The sequence below is a fragment of the Aplidium turbinatum genome, chromosome 7 (assembly GCF_918807975.1).
Source record: "Aplidium turbinatum chromosome 7, kaAplTurb1.1, whole genome shotgun sequence".
NCBI lineage: Eukaryota > Metazoa > Chordata > Ascidiacea > Aplousobranchia > Polyclinidae > Aplidium > Aplidium turbinatum.
In genome coordinates, this window is record NC_137478.1 from 6,032,393 (window position 1) to 6,054,902 (window position 22,510).

The 22,510-nt window shown below is 37.2% G+C and overlaps 1 protein-coding gene across 2 annotated transcripts; it reads right to left on the reverse strand.

The window, feature by feature from the left end:
• Positions 1-3,296: 3,296 nt before the first annotated feature.
• LOC145774148 (uncharacterized) lies at positions 3,297-18,851 on the reverse strand. Of its 2 annotated transcripts, XM_082585314.1 has the most exons (18): positions 18,620-18,851; positions 16,578-16,685; positions 15,586-15,708; positions 14,832-15,033; positions 14,263-14,435; positions 13,765-13,921; positions 13,030-13,193; positions 12,628-12,718; positions 11,632-11,709; positions 10,936-11,026; positions 10,512-10,622; positions 9,585-9,868; positions 8,832-8,966; positions 7,551-7,703; positions 6,825-6,929; positions 6,401-6,580; positions 5,429-5,620; positions 3,297-3,950 (listed from the first exon to the last, which is right to left on the reverse strand). In XM_082585314.1, the coding sequence occupies exons 2-18, from the start codon at positions 16,640-16,642 to the stop codon at positions 3,678-3,680; spliced, it is 2,577 nt and encodes an 858-aa protein (XP_082441440.1). In that variant the 5' UTR covers positions 16,643-16,685; positions 18,620-18,851; the 3' UTR covers positions 3,297-3,677. The 2 variants fall into 2 exon arrangements, with proteins under 2 accessions (XP_082441440.1, XP_082441439.1); XM_082585313.1 differs by lacking the exons at positions 16,578-16,685; positions 18,620-18,851 and having other exon boundaries at positions 15,586-15,883.
• Positions 18,852-22,510: the final 3,659 nt, after the last annotated feature.

The following is a 22,510-nucleotide window of genomic DNA, read 5'->3' on the forward strand; positions in this document are numbered from 1 at the left end:
CCGTGCCTGGTTTGTCACATTTTGCAGTAATTGCTGTCTGACTGAAACTTTTTTACTTTTTGCTGACTCTTAAAAATATAAAATCCTTTGTTGTCTTAAGGAAGCTATAGGGCTCGAAGATGGCTCGAACAGTAGGCAAGCTAACGAGTGGTGGTGGTCACAGCGGTAAACCATAATCTCTTCGTGGGAAAATTGTAACATAAGATTCCCGAATCCGTTCGTCTGCATGTAATGACCGATAAAGAAACACTCCTTTGAAACGTCTATTCAAAATTGTATTTCTGTAAAATTAGCCACCTGGCTGTCGAAATTGGATGCAACGCCGTACACCACTAAAACTTGTCACTACAGAACAGATTACTTGGATAAAAGATGGAAATTTTCGTCCAGCTGACAAACACTAAGCAAAACAGTTAAATGTGCGACTAACTCTCAAGCAACCATTTCACGAATGACCAGAATAGATATCAATATCTCAAACTCACGTACGCAGTACTGTGACGCAATAGGGAAAGACATTGTCACGCAATTCAAACAGGTGTTCAAAGGTGGTGATGCCATGTTTCATGTTTAAACAGGTTTGATACAAGTCTTACGAACGATGGTGCAATTTTGGCTCATTTTTAGGAAAAATTCCATGACGTAATACGCTAAGATTCAGTAGACCTGAACGGTTTTTATATGACGTTTGATTAGGTGAACAATTGTCTGGAACAGGTGGTTCACGCAATACTGCAAATAGCCTAGGCTACTTGAATTTGTGTCATTGCCTGATTGTGGTTACAGTGTGAAGTTATGATATCTGATTGTCCAGTGATGTTTATGGGTATTATTTTTGTTTGTGTACATAACCTTGTAGCCAAGTTTATGAACAATACAGTAAGCCATTAGTCGTTTTTTCTTTTGTGGATTCTACATGTAGCCTAATGAATTGGTTATACTGTAACTTACAATATTAATAATTTTGTCATCAACATAAGATTGACAATAATGTAGGCTACAGCTACAACTTTTGTGAAACGACGAATAAAACAACCAGTGCAATACAAACATTTTCTCGCGTAGTAACACCGCATTGTGCAATTCATTGTAGACAACATGGTTAGCCCTTCAGTTGGACGGACGGATTTTAAGTTTCGCATCTCGTTAGTGTCTAGGTATCCCTGAAGGAAGCACTAGAAATGAGAAAAAATAAGTTTAACGTTCAGTCAATCTGTTTTCTTGTTTTTTTTTGGTAAATTTTGCTATGTAGGCCTATGTAATGACCTAAAAACATGTAAAAGATTCTTCAAGCGTAAAACTCTACTTGCTGGCGAAACGTGTCCTCTTTTTAGGCGATGAAAATATGGTAGGCCTAACTATAATAGAATCTAATATAAGTAGGCTAGCCTACAAGTAGTTAAAACAAAAAAATAACTCCGTTAAAAATATTGTAGCCTACTGTCAGGAATCCGTGCCTACTAGTTTAAGCAATCAACTATATGTTTGTTAAAATCCCCATCAAACAAAAACAGACTGGAGAGGTTTTAGAAAGTAGGCCTAACAGCTAGGCTATATTTGATGTAGGGGAAGGTCGGGTTAGTTGAGCCAATTTTTGCAATTTTTTTTTTATATGAGTTGGTTTTATTTCTTCATTCACAGTGGTCTACCTTCTGCGTATATTAAACAATATTTGTAGGAAGTACAAGCCTTATCGAACGACGACAACCGGGTCCACAGGTGTTTAAAAACTAGTAGTCAAATGGCTCAACTAACACCACGGCAAGGGTTAGTTGAGCCATCATTTATTATTTTTGAAAACACAAATTTAACCACATTTCTTTTCGAAGCCTTAGTTTATATTTAAAGTAATAATATCAATGTACGAAAACAGGTTAACAATTGTTCCAAGAGTTGCTCGTAACTCAATGTGCAGATAAAATAATGAAGGTATTGCTACGGCATCCAAATAACACCATTTCATTATAGCTTGACCACGTTTATGACCTTTTGTTGAGTTTTATGTAGTTCAAAGAGATTTATTGGACCGTAAACAAACTTATCCAACGGCTGCAATCTATGTAAGGTGTGTGGAGGTTTCGTAAGCATTATAACGCCCTTAATACACTGGCTCAACTAACACCGAAGGCAGTGACTCAACTAACACCTTAACTATACCGCCATGAAAATGTTAAAACTACAGCAAAACTTCATGGCACACCATGCCGCTTTTTATTCAGAACGTAGCTTGTTTGGTAAGCTACCAAACAAGTTAAATGAAACTGTTTCAGTAACCAAGTAAAAAAAGTATTATTGGACATACCTCTATTTTCAAAATCTACTTTCGAAGGTCAAAACTCAACTTTTTAACTTCAGCACCACATATAATATCCATTGTCAACTCAAACCAGACAGGAGACCACGCGATGAGAAACTTTAAGATCACGTGATGATAAAATGTGGTTACCTGTCCACATTTAAGAATTGAAAGGGGGGGATCAACTAACCCAGTGGCTCAACTAACCCGAGCTTCCCCTAGGCTAATTTGCTTTGCTTTTTTACTTGGTTTTGAGCACTTTTTGTAGGCTATTAAATAGGCTAGTATTATAATGTTTGTTAAAGATGTTACACTATAAGCTAACTGCCAAATTGCCGTTGCCAAAAGTAGCATAACTTGGAGAATAGCCTAAGTTATTACTAGATGAAAATTTCTTACGTCGCCGTTAGTAGGCTAAATTAAAGCGTTTTCAATAATCAAATTAGCCGACAAGGCCCCAATGCTAACAAACTGATATCACAAGGCAAGCCTAACTCAGGGTAAAAATGACTGCTGTTTTGTTTTCACTTAAAATAAGACACGAAAGGCAACAGTTTTTTTTTTTTTTCTCATTCGGACCAGTCAAAGGAAACCTCTACAGACACAAGAAGTAGGCTGGTTACAGATTGTCTAGATACCGTACTTTGATTTGGTTGGTTGATTCTTTATCCACATTCCTCGGACTGACAAAGCCTTGATAGGTTATTCCTGTTAGGCTACTAGTTTCCCATAGGCTACTCTTGCAGAGGCTCTTAAGTGTTGACACAGGGCCGGTTAGCGAGATTGGCATAGTGAAGTTTTCCGATTGTCAAAGTGTTGTTGGCGGGGAGTTATTCCATTCATTAGGTGGCGCTGAATGGAGAGCAGTCCTGAAATGCGTTGCTCAAGTGCACACCCCAAGAGTCGAACCAGCGCCGCGTGATCTTGAGCCGGGCGCGTAACCACTGAGCTAACGGGGCGGACAACTTTCTGTTGAAAAAATTTCCTGGAAGTCAATAAACAAGGTACAAAGCCACGGTGTATTTGGAATATCATAACTAGGCCTACTAATCTCTAGAAACATCAAACCGGACAATTTTTATGTCAACAATTAAAAAATAGCCAGGATCAAAAGTGTTGCCATTAAAACGTTTCATCATTTTTCCGATAAGATTTATTAGGTCCTGATTAAATCAAATTCTAAACCACCAAATTGAGATGTATCATAATGGACAGTAAACACGAAACGCAACAAATGAAATGAAGCAAAATGTGTATTTTAGCTACAATTGCAATTTTAACATAAGTTTTTTGTAATTTCACTGAATCGTACAAACAACAATGTGCAAACAAAATACAATAATATAATGACTAAGATAAACAGCAAAACACGTGCAAAAATTCAAGTCTTGGTAGCGGGAGCAGAAACCTTTGTATCTGAAATTTGCGCTAGAAGCCCAGGATCATAAGCAGATGACGGATATGGAGGAACAGGCGGCAAAACGGCAACAGAATTTCGTGTCGGAAGGATTGAAGAAGGAATATCAGATGGCTTTCTTTCTCTTACCTCCGGTAAAACCGACGGTTGTCTAGGTGTTGGCATCGGCCCAATAAGAGGAGATACATTGATGTTTGAAGGAAGTGTTGTAGCAGAGGGTGACGTATGCTGGTAAGACTACAAATGCAAAACATAATCAACATACTTCCTGTTTATTTAAGACTAACAAACTCCAACTTTTTAAAAGCAAATGGTTGATTGAATCATTATCGTAGGACCGAGAAAAAATTTTTAGAAGGCTTAATCTTGTCAGTTTCGCTATGCTTGTAGAGGCTTGAACCACTGACGCAGGCCCGGTGACCGAGATGGACAGAGTGAAGTTTCCGATTGTTATTGTAGTAGGCTATTGTCTGTTAATGCAATAAGTTATAGTGAAAAATACATACCGTAGTAATAAGAATACATTCCGCACAGTTGCTGTTAGCAAAAGGCCAAATTAAAGATAAACTTTTTAATGTTATGAAAATGAAAGCAACTGCTTGTGTGGAAAACGTCATGAGAAAATGCGAACGAGCAAAGATTTCTGTTTCGTTAAAAATTCTTTTTAAACAACGTGTGAATTTGTTACGTTGCATTTAGTCAAATTCCTTTGCCATCACCACGGTACGGTAACGTAACTTTTGTTTCTAGTGTAACTCGGATTGCAAAAGCTTCCGTTTTTACATCGTTTTAATGTTTGGCAACAACAAATAATTTAAAACGCTGCGGTGATGACATCACCGACTGAAAGAACTTCGACCTAGTGGTGTACTGCTATCAGTGGTGTTATATCAGTGGTGTACGCAGGGGGGGGGGGGGGGGGATTGAGCCATGAATTTAGTATTTGCTTAGTCTACAACAACATTGTTATTTGCTTTGACAGTGCAATCCAAAATATATTAAATGCCGTACTCTAATTCGTTAATTTTTTTTTAAAAACTGGAGACAAATCGCAATGCTCCCCCTGGGTACGCCACTGCTGACAGTGGTATTTTTATCTCTTCACCCATCGAACAAAAGAGGAAACTGTAGCATATACTCAGGTGGTCATTGCTTGATAAATATACAATCGAGTTGTTTTTTTCAATTTCAAGTTAACATAAAAAATTACATGCTTTTGTTCTAGCAAAGATGTGGCTTTTTAGGCGGGATATAAAGCCTCTCAGAAAATTAGCAACGATAGTAGACGTAAAAATTGAATGAGATTGTTCAACGGCGAATTCAATTCCATAACATGATACGCTCGTCTGGTGTATCATTTTAGCTTAGCGTTGTTCACGATTACTTAGATCCACGATTAGCTAAACTTGTTTTACACCAGAAGAGCGTATCATGTTACTCTTATGCAACCCTTCATGTAAGACACAATATGGAAATCGCACCTTCCCTGTTGTTGCTGCCAGTTGCTGGAATTGTTTGCCTATTTGTGTAAAAGAAGCTGAAAATTGAAATGAATTCAAAACTCGCTTGAAAACGTTCTATTTCACTGAACATTATAACTGATAGTACCGTATTATTTATCCGCATGGTCATGTACAGCGCCCAGGAACATAGTTTGCACTGTGGATGTGGCGCTATATAAATGTTGTTATTATAATGACACTGTACCAGTGTACCTGCACCGCAGCCTTGGCCTTTCTCGCCTTGATACCAGCTACTCTTTGCCTGCTTTGCATGAACCGATCATTGGCGTCTTTTAAAATTCTGGCGTCCATTCTAGCTTTTTCCTGGCTGCTGTTCAGTTGCTTCACAAGTTGCTTATGCTCCATATAGCGCCGTACTAAATCAGCTTGCTCTGATAGCTGAGCCTAAGAAAATATATGATGCTTTATTATCATGTGATGCTTATTTTTTTACGTTTTTCCGAAGCCGCGCGACTGCAACAGCAAAACTTTGATGTTTTGAGTGGTTAAATCACGTTGTTGTGGATGGATAAAGTCTTGCAAATTATTTAAAAACTAAAATTTTGAAAAGGGTTTTACGCATTGACATATCTTCCATGCATAAAGCATTAAATGAATATTTAATTTCAACGACTAGTATCATTTCATTTTACCGAATTTGTGAACAGCAGTAGTGTTGGACTGTTTTCCAGTTCTGCGATATTAATTTGAGTTGGGACACACCATTGCGCTATCAGACTACTGTAGTAGTAGTCCAGTTTTAATCCGGTGATGTCCCCGTGGCCACCCTCGGGACATCACCGGATTAAAACTGGACTACTGCTACAGTAGTCTAATAGCGTAATGGTATGTCCCAACTCAAAGCAATATCGCGAAACTGGAAAACAGTCCAACACTACTAAAAATGAAAGATTCCAAAACGATCATACTAAACTCATGTTCAGCAAAAGTTTCGAAAACTAAATTGGTTTCATCTTCAGTGATATTGAATGAAAACTTCCTTTACTTTTGATTGAATTCACTGGGCGTTCCAACAATTTTTCTCTGAAGTCCTACACGCCTCATAGATGAACAATGAACACACGACACGGCGCTAATATCACGTATAAGAAATTTTTGTGTCCGACACAAAATCCTCAGTACACCTAATCCTACATATAGGAAAAAGCCTGCCAGCAAACCCACCTTAATCCCGCTGACCAACTCCTCTTTTTGATTGACAGAATCTTCCTTCGCAGCCTGCCTGTCGTGACGTATTAGAGCGTTCGACACGGAGACATGTTGGTTGGTGAAGTCAACAGCAAAGGACAGATCCTTGTGACGTTTTGAGCGACGTTGAACCATTTTGTCTTTACGCTCTTGCGCCTACGTAAAGAAGGTCACAGTGGTCAAAGATCATCAAACTCACCGATTCTGATTTCTTCGAAATGCTTGTTTCAAATAAAAACAGTTTAACTTTTTTTGTAACAACATCAGTTTAGTAAAATTACAAAAGGCCCATTGTTACTTCTGCAGTGCGAAATCGAAGGGTATCTACTATCTAGTCCTTTTCAACCAGGAAAAACAGTCATCTCTACATAAGTAGTGTTAATACGTAATTAGAACTCACGAATTCCAGGTAGGCGGCTTTGGTGATCTCAGCTTGCTGTAAAGCATCAGCCACTCGAATTCTATCTTCCTGTCGTTGATTCAGAGCACTGACTCTTTTCTCATCCTGAAAATGTCATGTACTCTGGTAATGGTTTATCATAAGGGCGGAAAACGCATTAATGAGCGCCGAGCTGGTTACTACGTGATACGTGATTTAAATGTTATAATAAAAAAGGGCGTAAAATTTCGTGATCTAGTTTATGTAATAACAATCGCAAGCCCTTGTGGGAAAACCTTATTCGGGTGAGTGATATAAAAATCAACCACAGGATCAGCCTGTGGTGAAAAGAGAAGTTTTTTCAAGTGAGGCGCGGTCAGAAACACGACCACAAAACAAGTTTAGAAAAGCCAGAGCGATACAATCTCAGGCACAGTAATTGGTGCTGATAACGACAGCAAAATGGCAACTTGCTGTATTCCAGTGAAATTAGTGAAAACGATACACCGAAACATGACCAACTAAAGATACGGCCAGGTTTGTCATATTCTTACAAGCTGTTGTTAACAGTCTGAATGAAATATCTATCTTCCCATTGCATTTTCGTATCTTTCCGTATCTCACCTAAGCGACGAATGAGGTTACAGCAGTATCACTTAATGATCTTCACAAATACAGGGACCGCTGTATTGGCATTTACACTAATGACAAAATCACACTAGATCTAAAATAAATTCACTAAGTAACCTTGAAAGCGGCAACAATCTGCTTGGATTGCATTCTCTCCTGTTGTACTCTCATGACTCGATCAACCTTTACGGCGACAGCATCAGTCCGATCCCTGTCCCGGTATGCCTTGGTGACCGCTATCAATGTGGCAAGACTGACGTTGTCCTTGAGCTGCGGTAACGTGTCAAGATTAGAGAAGAAAACTAAATGAAACAGGCTTCGACTTGCAGACGTATACACCTGCCAGGTAGGCACCCACATCGGGGCTCCGAGATATTTAGGTTCTGTCTTACTGTGGCGCCCAGCGTTTAGACGCTATTCCGAGTACAGTGTATAGGCCAGAAGTGCTCAAAGTTTTTTTTTTAGCCACATGCTGTTTTTCGAGAGTATTGGCGGCCGCATTAAAATTTTCCCTTATTTTTTTCTTAAAATTTGGCCTACAAGCTTTAAGATTGTATAATTTATATTCTAGAGCCCAAGTGAGGGCCGCAGATATTGTTCTCGCGGGCGGCATGCTGCCCGCACTTTGAGCACCGCTGGTAGCCCATTTTATGGAGCCTTGTGTGGTTGTGTATCTAGGTGCATATCTAGTAGATGCATACGTATCTGCGCCTACACGTCGAGGACCTTGTTTAGTTGGTTAAAAAAGCAATCACTAGACTGAAGTGAAGCATTTCTGACCAACCTCGGAACAAAGTGGCCTGATAAGTTTTTACCAACTCCAACAATCAAATATAAATCTTTCTGGTGATCAAAAGTAAGGGATTCTTTCATGCCAAGCTACTTTTGCACACGATTTTTCGTAAATACTTCTATCAGGAGTGGTGAAGCAAATAAGCAATACACAACAAACAAACAGAATCAAAACCACAAAAGAATCTGACGTCATATTGTGACGTTGTCAAGAAATTAATTAGGATTCAGACTCAAACATTTAAAGAGTGATAGATGAAGTCGTTTAACAAATACAACATTGACATCTATTGTTGATCTTTAACATTTTGAGTTAGAACAATACGATGTTAAATCCTGTTTTGTCAAGCGGTCCTTAGTACCAGCCGGGCCTTATTTTCTAAAGGTATCTGTTTGCGGAACAAAAAACTACTTTTTCCAAACCATTATCATATTCAAAGTCAAAATTTCCAAATACACACAAACACATGCCTAGATTCATAAGAAATGAAGCAAATTAAGACATTTATTAACCATAAAAGTTTGCACGAAAAAAAGTGACAATAAAAAATAATAAAGAAAAAAGACAATAAAGTAAACTATAATTATAATAAAACATAGTTTCACCTTAGTTGGCGGCTTTTGTTTGATTATCTTCGGATTAGGTATTGCAGCCTCTTGGTCATGCCAGTAATCTATGGCCTCTCTAATATCTCTCCCAGCTTCTCGGTTCATTATGACGTAATCCTGCATGGGCTCGAGCTAGAAAAGACATAAGTAAGCTATCATGAATACGCAGCTGAGACTCAAAATATTCTCTTCGGGTGACAAGGCACAAAATATCGAATGAACATCGAATAAAAAGATTATTTCGGGGCATGCTGATCCTCAGACCGAGAAAACCTCTTTGAAAGCTTAATCCTGGCAGTTGAGCAAGCTCGTAGACGTTTTACAGATAAAGAAGGGTCGATTGTTATGATTAAAATTATTAAGTTTTTCGTTATTGCTGCTTGTGTGTCTTATCTCATTCACTGGATGCTGCTGCATCAAGAGTTTAAAGGACAGCTCTCCATTCAGCGACATCGAGTAAATGGAATAGCTGACAGACAACAACAATCAACAACTTCACTCTGTCAATTTCGCTAACCGGGCCTGCGTCAGTGGTTCAAAACCTCTACAAGCAGGGGAAGCTGCTAAATAAGATCTTACAGAAGTTTCTCAGTCCGAGGATAAAGATTCCAATAATCCATCAATAGATTTCGTGTTTGGAAAAGATTGATCACCAAGCTCATTTAACCTGCCTATCATACAACATCATAAAGTCGTAGATTGATATAATCAATACAAACATTGTATTAAAGTCATCACTACTGTACCTACCTCTACAACAGCTGGTTTCCTTCCTGCCACTTGAATGGTTTTGTTGTGAATTCTCCATTGATGGTTTGGGATTTCCGGGTCTTCCACGCACTGGATTGCAACATCTTTCCTTACTGGTACGTCCGGTGGAGGAGGTGGGGGCTCCGGAACAGCATGTGGAGGAAGAGGATAAGTTGGGATCTCGTGGACACGAACTTCCTCTTTCAGATCTTCTTCAGGGAATCTTTTCTTTAAGGCGGCAGTGGCGGGAGTTGTGGTAGGCACCACCGGGTACTTAGGTGGATCTAAAACATTGAATTCTACATTGAAGCGACGTATTCCAAACAGCAACTCAGACCTTTTTACATTGATTCAACGTTTGCACACGGAAAAAACGATGAAAAAGAATCTTTGATGTTGTGAAAAAGTTTCAAGTTGAATGAAGCTAGAATATAGTTTTAAAGAATTTATTCTTACAAGATGAGTTGCAGTATTTCGCTTGTTCATCGTGAATGTAATTCCACACGGACATTAATGTTAGTACAGCGTATGAAACGTCAAGTGAATCGAAAAATACAAATGTCAGTTACGCCAACCTTTGCGTAAACGTCAGCTACGTATACCCTTGCGTGAATGTCAATTGAAAAACGTTAACCCATGCGAGAAGGTCAGTTTCGTCAACCCTAGTTCAAACGTCAGTTACGCTAACCGTTGCCCAAACGTCAGTTACGTCAACCTTTGCGCGAACGTCAGCTACGCCCCCATTTGAGCAAATATCAGTTACGCCATCCCTTGGGTAAACGTCAGTTATGCCAGTTGGGTAAATCGCAGTAAACGAAACTAAGATGGAGCAGCTGCTATGCTTTTTCTTCACCGTTTCCGATGTGACAAGTAACAAAATCTAACAAAACTTAGGTCTCAGATATAATTACTAAGTAATTATCCTACCTGTGACATCCTTTTCAAAGGTGAGAGTCAGAGACTTGGAGAAGAGAGACTTGGCAGGAAGAGCAGAATCTTTTTTTACGTGGATTGTGATGTTGGAGTCAGATGCTGATCCTATAAAACCCGTTATTACATTTCTCAACCACATGCTTAAATCACTTCATTGTAAGGCAGATTTCTCAGCGATTTCAATGATGAAACGTTTTAGAACCAATTTATTTATTAATACAAATTAAACAAAAATGAATATAGCCTACAGCTACTATGGTCATATTTTGTAAATTCGCTTTTTTTCTTTCAAGATGTCTACAATATTTGGATTGAAAATTGGCACGATAAGAATATAATCCTCGCTGCTACTGTCAATATTAAATGCTTAAACACCCGTTTGTATGTTGCGCTCCAGTTTACTACAAAACAGTCTTACTTAAATCAATGACGCTTTTCTCCAACTGGGCCATGTTAATGTACAATTGTTGTGGTAAAAGTTTGGTATCGAAATCATCGCCTTCTTCAGCCTAGTGAAAAATCATAAATTAATTAACTGTTAGCATTATTTTGAATTGCTTTTCATAGAATGTTTTTTTTGACCTTACAATACTTTTAAGGTAGTATGAAAAATAATTTAATTTATTTTGGTATAGACTCTACCAGATACCTACCGCAAGTCTACAGGATCAGAAGTACTTTAAACTAAATCTATAAGTTATAATTATACTTAATATAGTTAGTTATAAATTGCGAGATAGGTGAACGAATCACGTGGCAGGAGGTTTACACTTGGCAGAAGACACTTTCACTACTTTCCTCAAATAAACAGTGCCGGGTTTGCATAATGCTGGGATTTGGTATAGCACGATTCCAAATGTAGACGTTGAATATACTCTAAACGCTTTGTATCACATTACTTTATATATGCAATACAATATATTCATAATGCATATGGAGAATTTAAATTAAATTCGTAACAACATTGCAAAAATGCAAGTGGCTGAGTGGTAAATTTACAAAGATGGATAAGAAGACTGTCTGCCTTGAGTTCCCTTCCATTTTGACCTTCAACTCTCAGCTTCAAAGATGAATGTGACAAAGCAAATGAGTCGAGCTGTGCAACTGCTCTCACCTCAATATTCGACGATTTTTGGGCTTGTGACCCTTCTCTGACCACAGCACTTGGAGTCTTGGACCCTGGCCGCCGGTTCTAAGTCAAGAAATTGTGAATTTACATCAAAAGTAATGTAATAATTCATCGATATAATATAATTAAAACAATAATCAAGCTAACAGACTTTAGACTAGTCAGAACATGACCATCAGTTCAATTTATCAGTACAAAAGCATAGGGTGGACAGCTGGACACGATACGTTTGACTGGTGGTCAAAGTGTATAACCAACTCGATTTGAGCAAGTGCTGAATAGGAAAAACAGAAAACTGAAGTTTAATTTGTGAAGTCATCCCACACTAAAATGTAGCATTTAACAATTATTTTAACAGGTAGTGTATTGTAGTTAAGTTATTGCTCTTGGAAAAAGGCACCCTTAGCAATTGCTTTGTTTATTATCAGGGTAAGCAGTCTGAATGTTCTTTATGACCTATTGGAGCTCATGAAAGCCTCTCGCAGAGCGAAATAACAGTGAACACAGACAAAACTATGTTTTAACAATTGGAGTCTCTCAGTGCAGTGACGGTCAGAGGTTCGACACACTCAATGAGAAAGAGCTAACCAACCTAAATTAAGAATCAAGGGGTAAATTTGTCTTCTTGGTTTGGAAGGCATTGGCAATATGGGTAGCCGATATGTAAAACCAACTAAAAGAAATTACAGGAGTGCAGAAATTAGAACTGCTAAGCCCAGAGACGTTTGGAGGAATTACGTATATAGAGCGATGTCCGTGTGCCTCAGAACGGTTAACAATTGTTAGATAAATTTAAAAAAGACACTTTTACAGTTTATGCCTCGTCCATTACAAAAATAGACATTTTATACAGTCGGTCGCTAGATACGATTGATAGTACATTCACTTTATGCACTTGTGCTGCAACGTGACATCACAAAATCATTGTTGCACCGGGTCAGTGAAACATGGCTTAAAAAGTAAACGGGACTTCCATCTTACCTTCAAGTATGTGTCATAGTCCAGACTGAATGCTTCACCGCCTCGGCTACCGGCTGGGGAAGAGTAGAAATTAACCTTCTTCAACTTTTCTCTAGAACAATAGTTAAAGGTTACGTAATTATGCGTTTGTATGCACTGATACATGCGCTTATAGACTACTAGACGTAGAAAAGATTGTTGTACGCAAACCTTGCACCAGAGATGTGAGTTGGATAAATGTAGGAGAGAAAGACATGCGGCGTAAGGTTGAGTTGACGAAAAATGATGCAGGAAGTTTTGTTCAATGAAGAAAATTAAATTGGGACAAAACCACCCCTGATCCGACGGGAAGAACTGGCGTGAAACCAGAACAAACAAGCAGCATTGAGTCATAGCCATACCCACAAAGGTAACAAATCTTACATGACTTTTGAGTATATGATGTCCAGTTTTCTTCTACAAAGATGGCCTCTGATCCATCGTTGTATGACAATCACAGGCGACCCATGGGCTAAGCGAATGTTGATTTCCGACAGAATCCTGATCATGGTTTTTATTTCCATTTCCAACGTTCGTGTGTGAGCAGACTGAAACATAAGATAGACTATACTGAAAGAAAAAAATATTTTATCCGATTTCATAATCTTATTTCATATTTCATTTCATAATCAACTAACTTTTTATATTGCTTTAAACGTAGGCTAGGCTATCGTTTTATCCTCATTTGAGTTTGGACGTCACAAAAATGATAAACTGCGGGATTTTTTGCAACAAAATCTAATTTTACCCCCAGCGAAATAAGCGTATAGCTGAGATGTTGAAAATTAACCTGGGAAGGCCTATATGTTTGAAGACTAGATAGAGGGAGAAGAAAAAAAGGCCTTTTTTCCATAAAATATTCAACTAACCTATGTACGAAGCGAAACTTTCTGCCAGAACTAGCCTATATCTCCTTTTCAAAAAATTAAAATCTTTTCAAAAGCGTGTTTTGTTGATCAAAATCAACTCAAAAAGCAATCACTTTTTCATAATGACTTTGTTTTCACTTGAAATCAAACATCGACAAATATTTAGTCTGTTATTTCCGAAGTATTTTAGCTGCGTCGGATTCAAACACTCAACATAAAAAACAACTGTTTAAAAAAGACCATATCTAACCTTAACTTCAGCTTCTTTAGGACAGAGATCTATATAAAGAGCGGGATTCATTGCGCTGAAGAGCTTTGTGAAAACAGCATCTTCGATAATTTCATCATCTCCGACCACGTGGTGGTCTAGCGCCTTTAGTGACCATATGCTGTTTACAATGTGATGCCTGGAACATTTTTGATGAATGATGATTTGTAAATGTAATGATGGAGATTTCTAACAAGCATTTTGTTGCAGGACTAATAAAAGTGTTTTTGAAAGCTTACTTTAGCGTTGTATTGAAGAAACCATTTTTCTTCGTAGTTATTCTATATACTATAACTAGCGGTTTTAGGTAAAAAGAAACACTTAAAATTAATTTTCAAATAACAATTTTCCAAGAATGAAGTCTTCTGTATGACTATGCCATGGTTCTCATTTGTCATACCAAAGGAAAACTAAGACATGATTGCACACTTTAGTTATAAACTTAAAAACGTACAACCTATGCCTATTTTCGTAGCCTACCTGTAATTAACTTTGAGACTTATCGGAGTGTCATAAAGGGTTAATGCTAGAAGATTTGGACAATGAGACAGTGATTGGATGCATTCCAGCCTCCCAACTCCATTATCATGAAGATTAAGAAGCAGCAAACTCTTCATGGATGCCCAAAACTCTTCATCTGGGAGTCTGGCAATCTATGTGACAGGTGGATATTAAAAAGCTTGGAGAAAACAATAAACTGGATGGAATGATATCGTTATGATGACAAAAGAAACAATCTAAAAACAACTTACAAGCTGACACATTAATACACTATTGTTGTTAAAATTACTTTAAGAATACCCCATTTGTTTTACGATCAATAAAATACAAAATGATTTGATCAAATATACATGCAGCTTTGGTTAATTAAAAAATTACAAAACTAGTTCTCCACAAAAATTTTGCATTAACGTTTACTCAAGTTTAAGGCTTATATACTTTAGTTTTTGCCAGATTGTAACTACACCTATAACAATAACTACTTTGCATAACCATAACAATAATCTATATTTAAAAATTGTAAACAATTCAATATAAACAAACTCTACCTGGTTGCTATGAAGATCAAGCCTCTTCAGAAATCGACAGTTTTCAAGTGCACTAAATCGCGTAAGATAATTGTTGTTAAGAATACAAATAGTAAGGTTACGACAGGATTGAATATAGCCGAGCGTCCGTATTCGAGAATTTGTAAGATGGATAAATTCAATTTGTCGCAAGGAACTTGTTTCTTTGTTGGCATTCTTGCACCTGGATTAAAATAAAGCATTCTTACACTGAGAACTCGTTCAAGTACAAAGAAAAGTTTGAAGATCTTCTAAAGTCTAAACCATTTTTGATGCTCAATTTTGCTTTTACAAACACATAAACTACACTGAAAAATAATTTTCTAAAGGCCATGAATGGTGATACAAAGAGAACATACCATTTTGTAACTAAATCAAATATAGTTATTACTATCTGAATCCTTAACAGCTTGTTTCACCTTTAACGGATCATCAGAAGTTCTTATTCAAATAGAATCTTAAGCCTACTACATAATTTTTCATTCAGGCATGTTTTAAATCTTTCAAGGTTTTGCCGCCTTTTCCCCATTCATTAACGTGCTGGTAGGTCTATATCGATTTTTGTAGTTAGTATCTTTTTCGTCCCGAATGCGTTAATGACGAAAAATAAAATCATTGATGATTGATTAAGTTGGAATATTTTAAAATCCTTTGTTTGATTCCAAAAACAACAATTAACAGTTCCACAACATCACTAAATCAAGGAGTGCCTTGCATGCATATTGCATAATCTTACTTTTCAAGCAGAAATGTCCTAGATGGTGAGAGTAAAAATCCACCTTCTGCTGCCTGTCTTAAGGCAGCACTCGCTAATCTTGCATCATACTTGCATTGCAAAGACTCTTCTTCTTTGCCCTTCCTAGAAGGTAGGGTGGTTTCCTTAGAAGATTGTCGTGACGCCAAGAAATATCGCTTTTCACCAACTTTAGGTGATGTTAAACCAACCTCAAAAGATTGTTGAACTAAAGTTTCCATAATTTTACCATATATCATTTAACGTTCATGTTGATAATTAAAAATATGGCAAGAATGCATATAATGCTTCTATACTGTAAAACATATAAACAAATACAGCTACCGCAAAATGACTTCGGACCTTTTTACCAAAATTTACGCCAGGTTTGTAGCTGTGCGTTTTACATCAGATCATACCACTAACAATAAGCATTGTGAGTAACAATGCAAAGATTGTGAAAAATGTGAAGAAGGTTATAATAATGCAATGTGACAAATTATTAAGAAAGGTCGATAGTTTTTATTAAAAAATTTCATTGTATACAAAATGCTTGTTTTTCTTGAAAATTTAGAAAGGTCTGAAGTCATTTTGCGGTAGCTGTATATCAACAAATATGATTTATTGTAATCTGGTGTATTTGATTGTATAGTTTTATTCTCAAGAGAACACAAACCTAGGAATTTACATATGCCATACTTGTTCAAATTAAATGCATCTATTGAAAGCTCATCAAAGATCCTGTCAACGACTTGCCCTATATCTGACAAATATATATAGATGTGTTTTACTTCAGCAGGTCAAATCACAAACATGAATATTAATATTATCTTTTGACTTGTTTTTGTTCTGTCCTAATATATTTTCTATAGATACCGGTAAACTAAAAAGAAAAATTATAAACAACCTTGATGATAAAAAATGACAGCTAAGGTTACTGGCTAAGGCTGCTATTCTTCATTTTAATAAAACTGAGACTGCTATAATGTACAAACCTTTGGTTGCCAATTACTGAAGAAGTGAAAACATGTTGCATCATCTGCTTATTGACTTGAAACATTCTGATGCTGATCTTTACTTTCTGCTGCACAACAAACTTTCACCTGTAACAATTGCATTGGCATCACACAATTTAATCACCAAAGGGACAAAATTTCAATTTTCTCTGTTATCTTTGCAATATACGGTATATATCTGGCTGCTCAACCGCTGAAAGTCAATGTTTACTTCATACAACAAAATGCACTATCTTAAAAACTGTTAACTACAATAAAGACTACATTTGATTGGTGCATTATTAATATTTTCTAACAGCTTCACTTCTAACAGTTTCACAGCTAACATTTCTAACAGCAAACACAAGAAATCGATTACCGCAACTACGGTAGGCTACTGTGAAATAGAGGGACAAAGTTATATTCAAAAAATAAATGGGACAAAAAAAATCAAAATTAATAGCCTAACAAAAAATCGGAGCTGGTGTACATTGGTAACTCATGACAGCCTTATGCCTCATGGTAACTCATGACAAAGACAGGACTCAACTAAACATATAAGGTGAAACTACTTTACCTTTGCTTTACTGTTCACACACTTCAATCCACATGTTTTGGTCAATTCCTCTTTGTCATGAGTTACCAGGGGGGGGGGGGGGGGGGGCTTGTATACCAGCTCCAAAAAAGCTTGTAAAACTGGTAATGTGATAAAAACTGAGTTGTATTGAAAGATTAATTTACCGCTGTTGTGTTATAGCCTATGCAATGTATCAATTTAGAATGGATTCAGTCAGTTTTACAACTGTTGTAACTAAGTCTTCAATGTACGTATGGTGGTTAAGATTAAGAAACTGGTCTCTTACAGGTTTATGGAAGCTCATTTTATCATGTAAGGTAAAACACAATACTGTACTTGCAACACCATTATTATTATTCGCCTATTACTATGTTCGGAAATTCAAAAGTAGCCTATGACCTACGATATTTTAAATACTACAGGACGTTTAATTGAATATATTAAACTCCAAAAAAAGATTACTGCATATCATGTCTAAAACGCTTTGTCGCTCAATTTCCTTTGGAATTTTTGCGGCATTTTTCTGGCAAATAGCAACCTTTGATTTATCATGATAAAGAAAACAACTTTTCAACTGAACTAAACGATGATTGTTGTTGCTGCCCACAAGCCAATTCTATCATAGGCTGAGCATGTACGTTTGTTGGTTTTGAATCTTTATCCTCAGACTGACAAAGCCTTGATAGGTTATTCCTGGTAGTTTCGCATACTTGTAGAGGCTCTTGACCAGTGGCGTAGCCAAAGGGGGGGTTTTGGTTGTTACAACCCCCCCTTTGGCACGCGTGTGACGTCACGATATTGAGAATGATGCTTTCAGTCTAAAAAAAATTTGCCTAATTTTAAACAAATCTGCATTAAAAGAGCGAGTTTTGCCAATACCAAACACTCAAATATCTCAGCCAGGAAGTAGCAACAAGAAAACATAGAGACTTAGCTTTATTTCCGAAAAATGCCGAAAAAAAAAAATGATCTAATGCTTTTGCTATGCCACCGGACAGCACCATTTTACAGGAATATTCATACCCACATTTTTGTTGAAAATGCTCTCAAAATGCACCAAATTCAATGTAATTTTTCAAAATTTTCTGGGGGAGGCCCCCAGACCCCCGCCGCTGGGTGTCGTTTTAGGCGAAAACCCTCCCCTTTTAAAATTCCTGGCTACGCTACTGCTCTTGACGCAAGGCCGGTTACCGAGATTGGCAGAGTGAAGTTTTCCGATTGTTGAAGTATTGTTGCCAGGGAATTATTCCATTCACTAGGTCCCACTGAATGGAGAGCAGTCCTGAAATGCGTTGCTCAAGCGCACACCCCGAGAGTCGAACCAGCGCCACGTGATCTTGAGCCGGGTGCGTAACCACTGAGCTGACAGGGCGGACAACCAATGTTACCCAAAGTGAATCATTGCAAATGTTAGGTAAACTAAACTCTACCAAGGCTGGAATCACAACTTATCTCTGATAGTTACCTGATAGCTAACACGTCAATGCCATGACCTCTCTGCAAGTTATCTGTAGCAGGCTTGTTCAATTGCTTGCTTTAGGTACAGTAGGCTACCTGACTCTACCTTACTTGCTGCCTTGGTATTGTTATCCTACAGTCCCACATCTTGATGAAATCTGCTTCACATAATGCAATTGCATAAATTTCTTAAGGAAATTTTACGAATTGAGAAAAAATAGTTTTGATTGTTCCATGAATAATGCCACAAACATTTTAAAAGTTGAAATGTCTTTGGCACCATAAATTGTTGCCATGGTTACCGAGTGAGTACACTCTTGCGTTCTCTTGCGGAACTAAATGCTGAGTTTTTCCAAAAAGGACAACCATGCATATTAATTAATTGTTTAATGAAAAGGCTGCAGTTTTTTAAACTTATTTTTTGTTTGTCAAAATGCAACAGTAATGATGAAGTTAAAAATAAAATACGACGAAAACAAACTAAAAATAAAGTTTCAGTTTTGCTGCAGTTTTTTAAACTTATTTTTTGTTTGTCAAAATGCAACAGTAATGATGAAGTTAAAAATAAAATACGACGAAAACAAATTAAAAATAAAGTTTCAACGTAGGCCCGCAGTTCCTACGATAGCTAAACTACACTCTATTCCTTGCCCTGGTTATTTGCTAAGCAGGCTAGTTTTTGTGCCTTCATGAGACTTAATTATATTCATCTTTTCGACATATAAGCTACTGTAGCCTACTGGTAGGCGGAAGCGTATTTGTAACCTGTAGGCCGCTGCAGCAGATGAAGTGCCACATGCACGTAATATTATGAGCGTTCTTCTCGAAGCATTTCTGAAAGAAACTAAATTAAGTGACCGTTTCGCCACCGGCAGCAAGGCCTAGCGGTTTGAAGATTGGATGAGGTAGTTATTTTGTTGACTTGGGTTCGATTTCCACCCTTGCCAGGACTCTTTTTTTAAATTACCAAACAAAGTTTAAAGCATGAATCAACTCTTTGGCTGAGTGATGGAAGGGTCACAATAACTGCAGTCAACTGGTTCATAGGAAAAATTGTCCTATGTTTAAAAATATCTACCAGCCAAAACACTCCATCTGTTATAGCAACTTACAAATTACAAATACCCGCACCAGTACCTCAGGTCTTTGCATGCACGTCTCAAACCATTGCGGTATTGTCACCTTTTTATTTTATTTTTATAATATCTTTTGTTGTTTTCCGACAAAGAAAAATTATTTTTGATAAACTTTCCAGCAAGCCCAGAAGTTGAAGAAAACCCTCGTTATTTTTTGTAATAATGAATCAAATTCATTTTTATTAGAAAAAGATGCTTTTTGAAAAAAAACAACAATATTTTCTCAGATAATTTTACTAATGGAGTTTTGTTTTAAAGTCCCGGATCCAAGTTTCCCGTTCATCGGCCCTAAGCAAAAATCAACTTGGGCTGTTCTATAAACTACAGCTCAGTGTGTTCATATAGTTCTTTAGAACCTATTTGCTATCCTTCGTTTAAGCACAGTCACCACGACGGGTAGATAGCGTGTCCCACATGTTATGATAATTGTTGCTGTTATATTTTGTGTCTGTGATAATTGTGTAGCCTATGTAACTTACTACTTTGTAAAGGTTTTGTCTTGACCTGACCAGCTCAGTGACATCCACCATGTGAAACACTACTGGTTACTAATGTGGTAATATATCATTTAGGTTATTTAAGTATGAGTTTAAGTATGAGAATGGTTGTTTATAAGCGAATTAATATTAAGGCTGTCTAACTGCTTGGTGAAATTTCTATCTATCTAATTTATCTAGTTTGGCTATCTGACTCCATGAAATAATTTCCACACAATTGTTATTCGAATTATAATTTTAAGTTATCAGAAGGTGTTCGTATAATATTGTAGGTCTATAACACAAATTGAATTTAAACATTACAGAATAATGAAATTACAGGATCGTGAAACATTATCACGAGTTATTACATTTTAATTAAACAATCAATTTAATGTTTTTCTGAGAGCTGAACTGGTCTAACTGAGCTGGTTTGATGTGAGCTAGTCCGATTTTATAGAGCTCTTTGTCTAATTGAGCTGGTTTGATGTGATTAGAGCTGGTCCGATTTGATAGAGCTCTCGTCAAAGGACGAACAAACCATTTTATTGTGTGCGCCCTTTTTTCTATTTTCTTTGGGAGCAGTTGCATGGAAAATTACAGAACTTTAGTAAAAGGCAGGAAAACTTATATGTTGAAATAATGGATCGCTACACTAACACAAGTTTCATACCTAGGGTAGGGCCTAATCATTGCAAAAAGAGAAAACATCGCAACTAAAGACATCAAGTCGGCTGCGTAGCCGAGTGGTGAGAACGTCTTCGCGACGTTCGAAAGGACGTGGGTTCGACACCGCTCCAGAGCACGCGGCTGTCTCGGCAAAGACACTTAATGGCAAGCCAAAATAAGGGGAGCAGCTGACTTGAAGACTATATGTCACTTCGCTGCTTCCTGTTGTATTGTGCACTGTTGGATAGCATATCCAACAGTGCACCACTTTGACAGGTGATTTTTAACGCCTGATTATGAAATTTGTGTAAAACTTTTTTATGTGGAAATACTAAAAAGGAGGAATTTTCATAGTAGAAAAAAAAAAATTGAATTTTTTTTTATGTCTAAACCTCAATTTTTCAAAAAGCGGGGCACTGTTGGACACTCTCTCCTACACAGGTTAGTCTACTGGTAACAGTTTTTCACCAACATAGGTTATCTAGCCTAGCGGTTTGGACACTCTTCTCTCGATGCCGTCATATAAAGTGCAAGAAGCACTTTGGCCATAAAATCGTCAGGTTTGTTGCTTTTTTTTGCCTAGCCTATAGGCTATGTTTTTTCCTTATTTATGTATTTGCTGATGTTATTGTTGAAAGGCGAATGAATTCCTCTCTTTTCTTTGGCCAACTTGTTTCTCATCCAACTGAAATCTCTACACTTATGAGCTATACTAGAAAAAGTAAGCTTCGTGGTCTGTGTTTGTTTCTGTGTGGTCTGTTAAGGTTTCGTGGACTTCGTTGACTGTGTTGTGCCTTATTACTACAAAGGAACCTCATGCGTTTTACATTACATCAGATATATTGTAGGCTATATTAATATTATTTGCCTGATCAGTTTCTGTTGACGGTCTCGCCTAAGCAAGCTCTTCTCCTATTCAGATGCATGATTTAGGCTAAACAGGTAATTGCATTTACGCCACAAAAGCATCACAATACAAAAAATTATTCCAATGATTATGTTTTTGAATCACAGAACCATAAACTGAATTAGCCTGGCGTTTGATAAAAGTCCTACAAAATGAAATAGCCTACTTTTACGGTAAGATTTGTAGGCTATCGTTTTCAATCATTTTATTAAAAGCCATAAACAGATGCATTCCAACAATCGTTGTACGGTAGGCCTAATGCCATGTAATGGTGATAGAATTAAAACAGTAAGGTCTGAAACTACAAAAGACAATGAGCAACTAAGCCTCTTGCGATGACATCACAAACACAGTGATGACGTTCAATACAAGGACAGGTCCAAAGCGAAGACAGTGTCAAGCGGAAATTACGGACCGTTTCCACCCTGAACGAATATGACGCCATCCATGACTGTGTTGAGCACTGTAACGTTACCACATTTCCTAGATTTTTCTTTCTGAAAATAAAAAGCAAGAAAATTCACCACTAAATTCTATCTTACCTATACGATTTTGCAGCAAAGAATTAGAAAATGTTTCGAGCTGTTCAGCAAGATGTTATTGCATTTAAGGAAAACAGCCATATGATGATATTGTACAGAAAAAAAAGTTTTATGTTCGCCAGAAATAATACTTGTGTTACTATGCAGAATCAAATAAGTTTTACATAC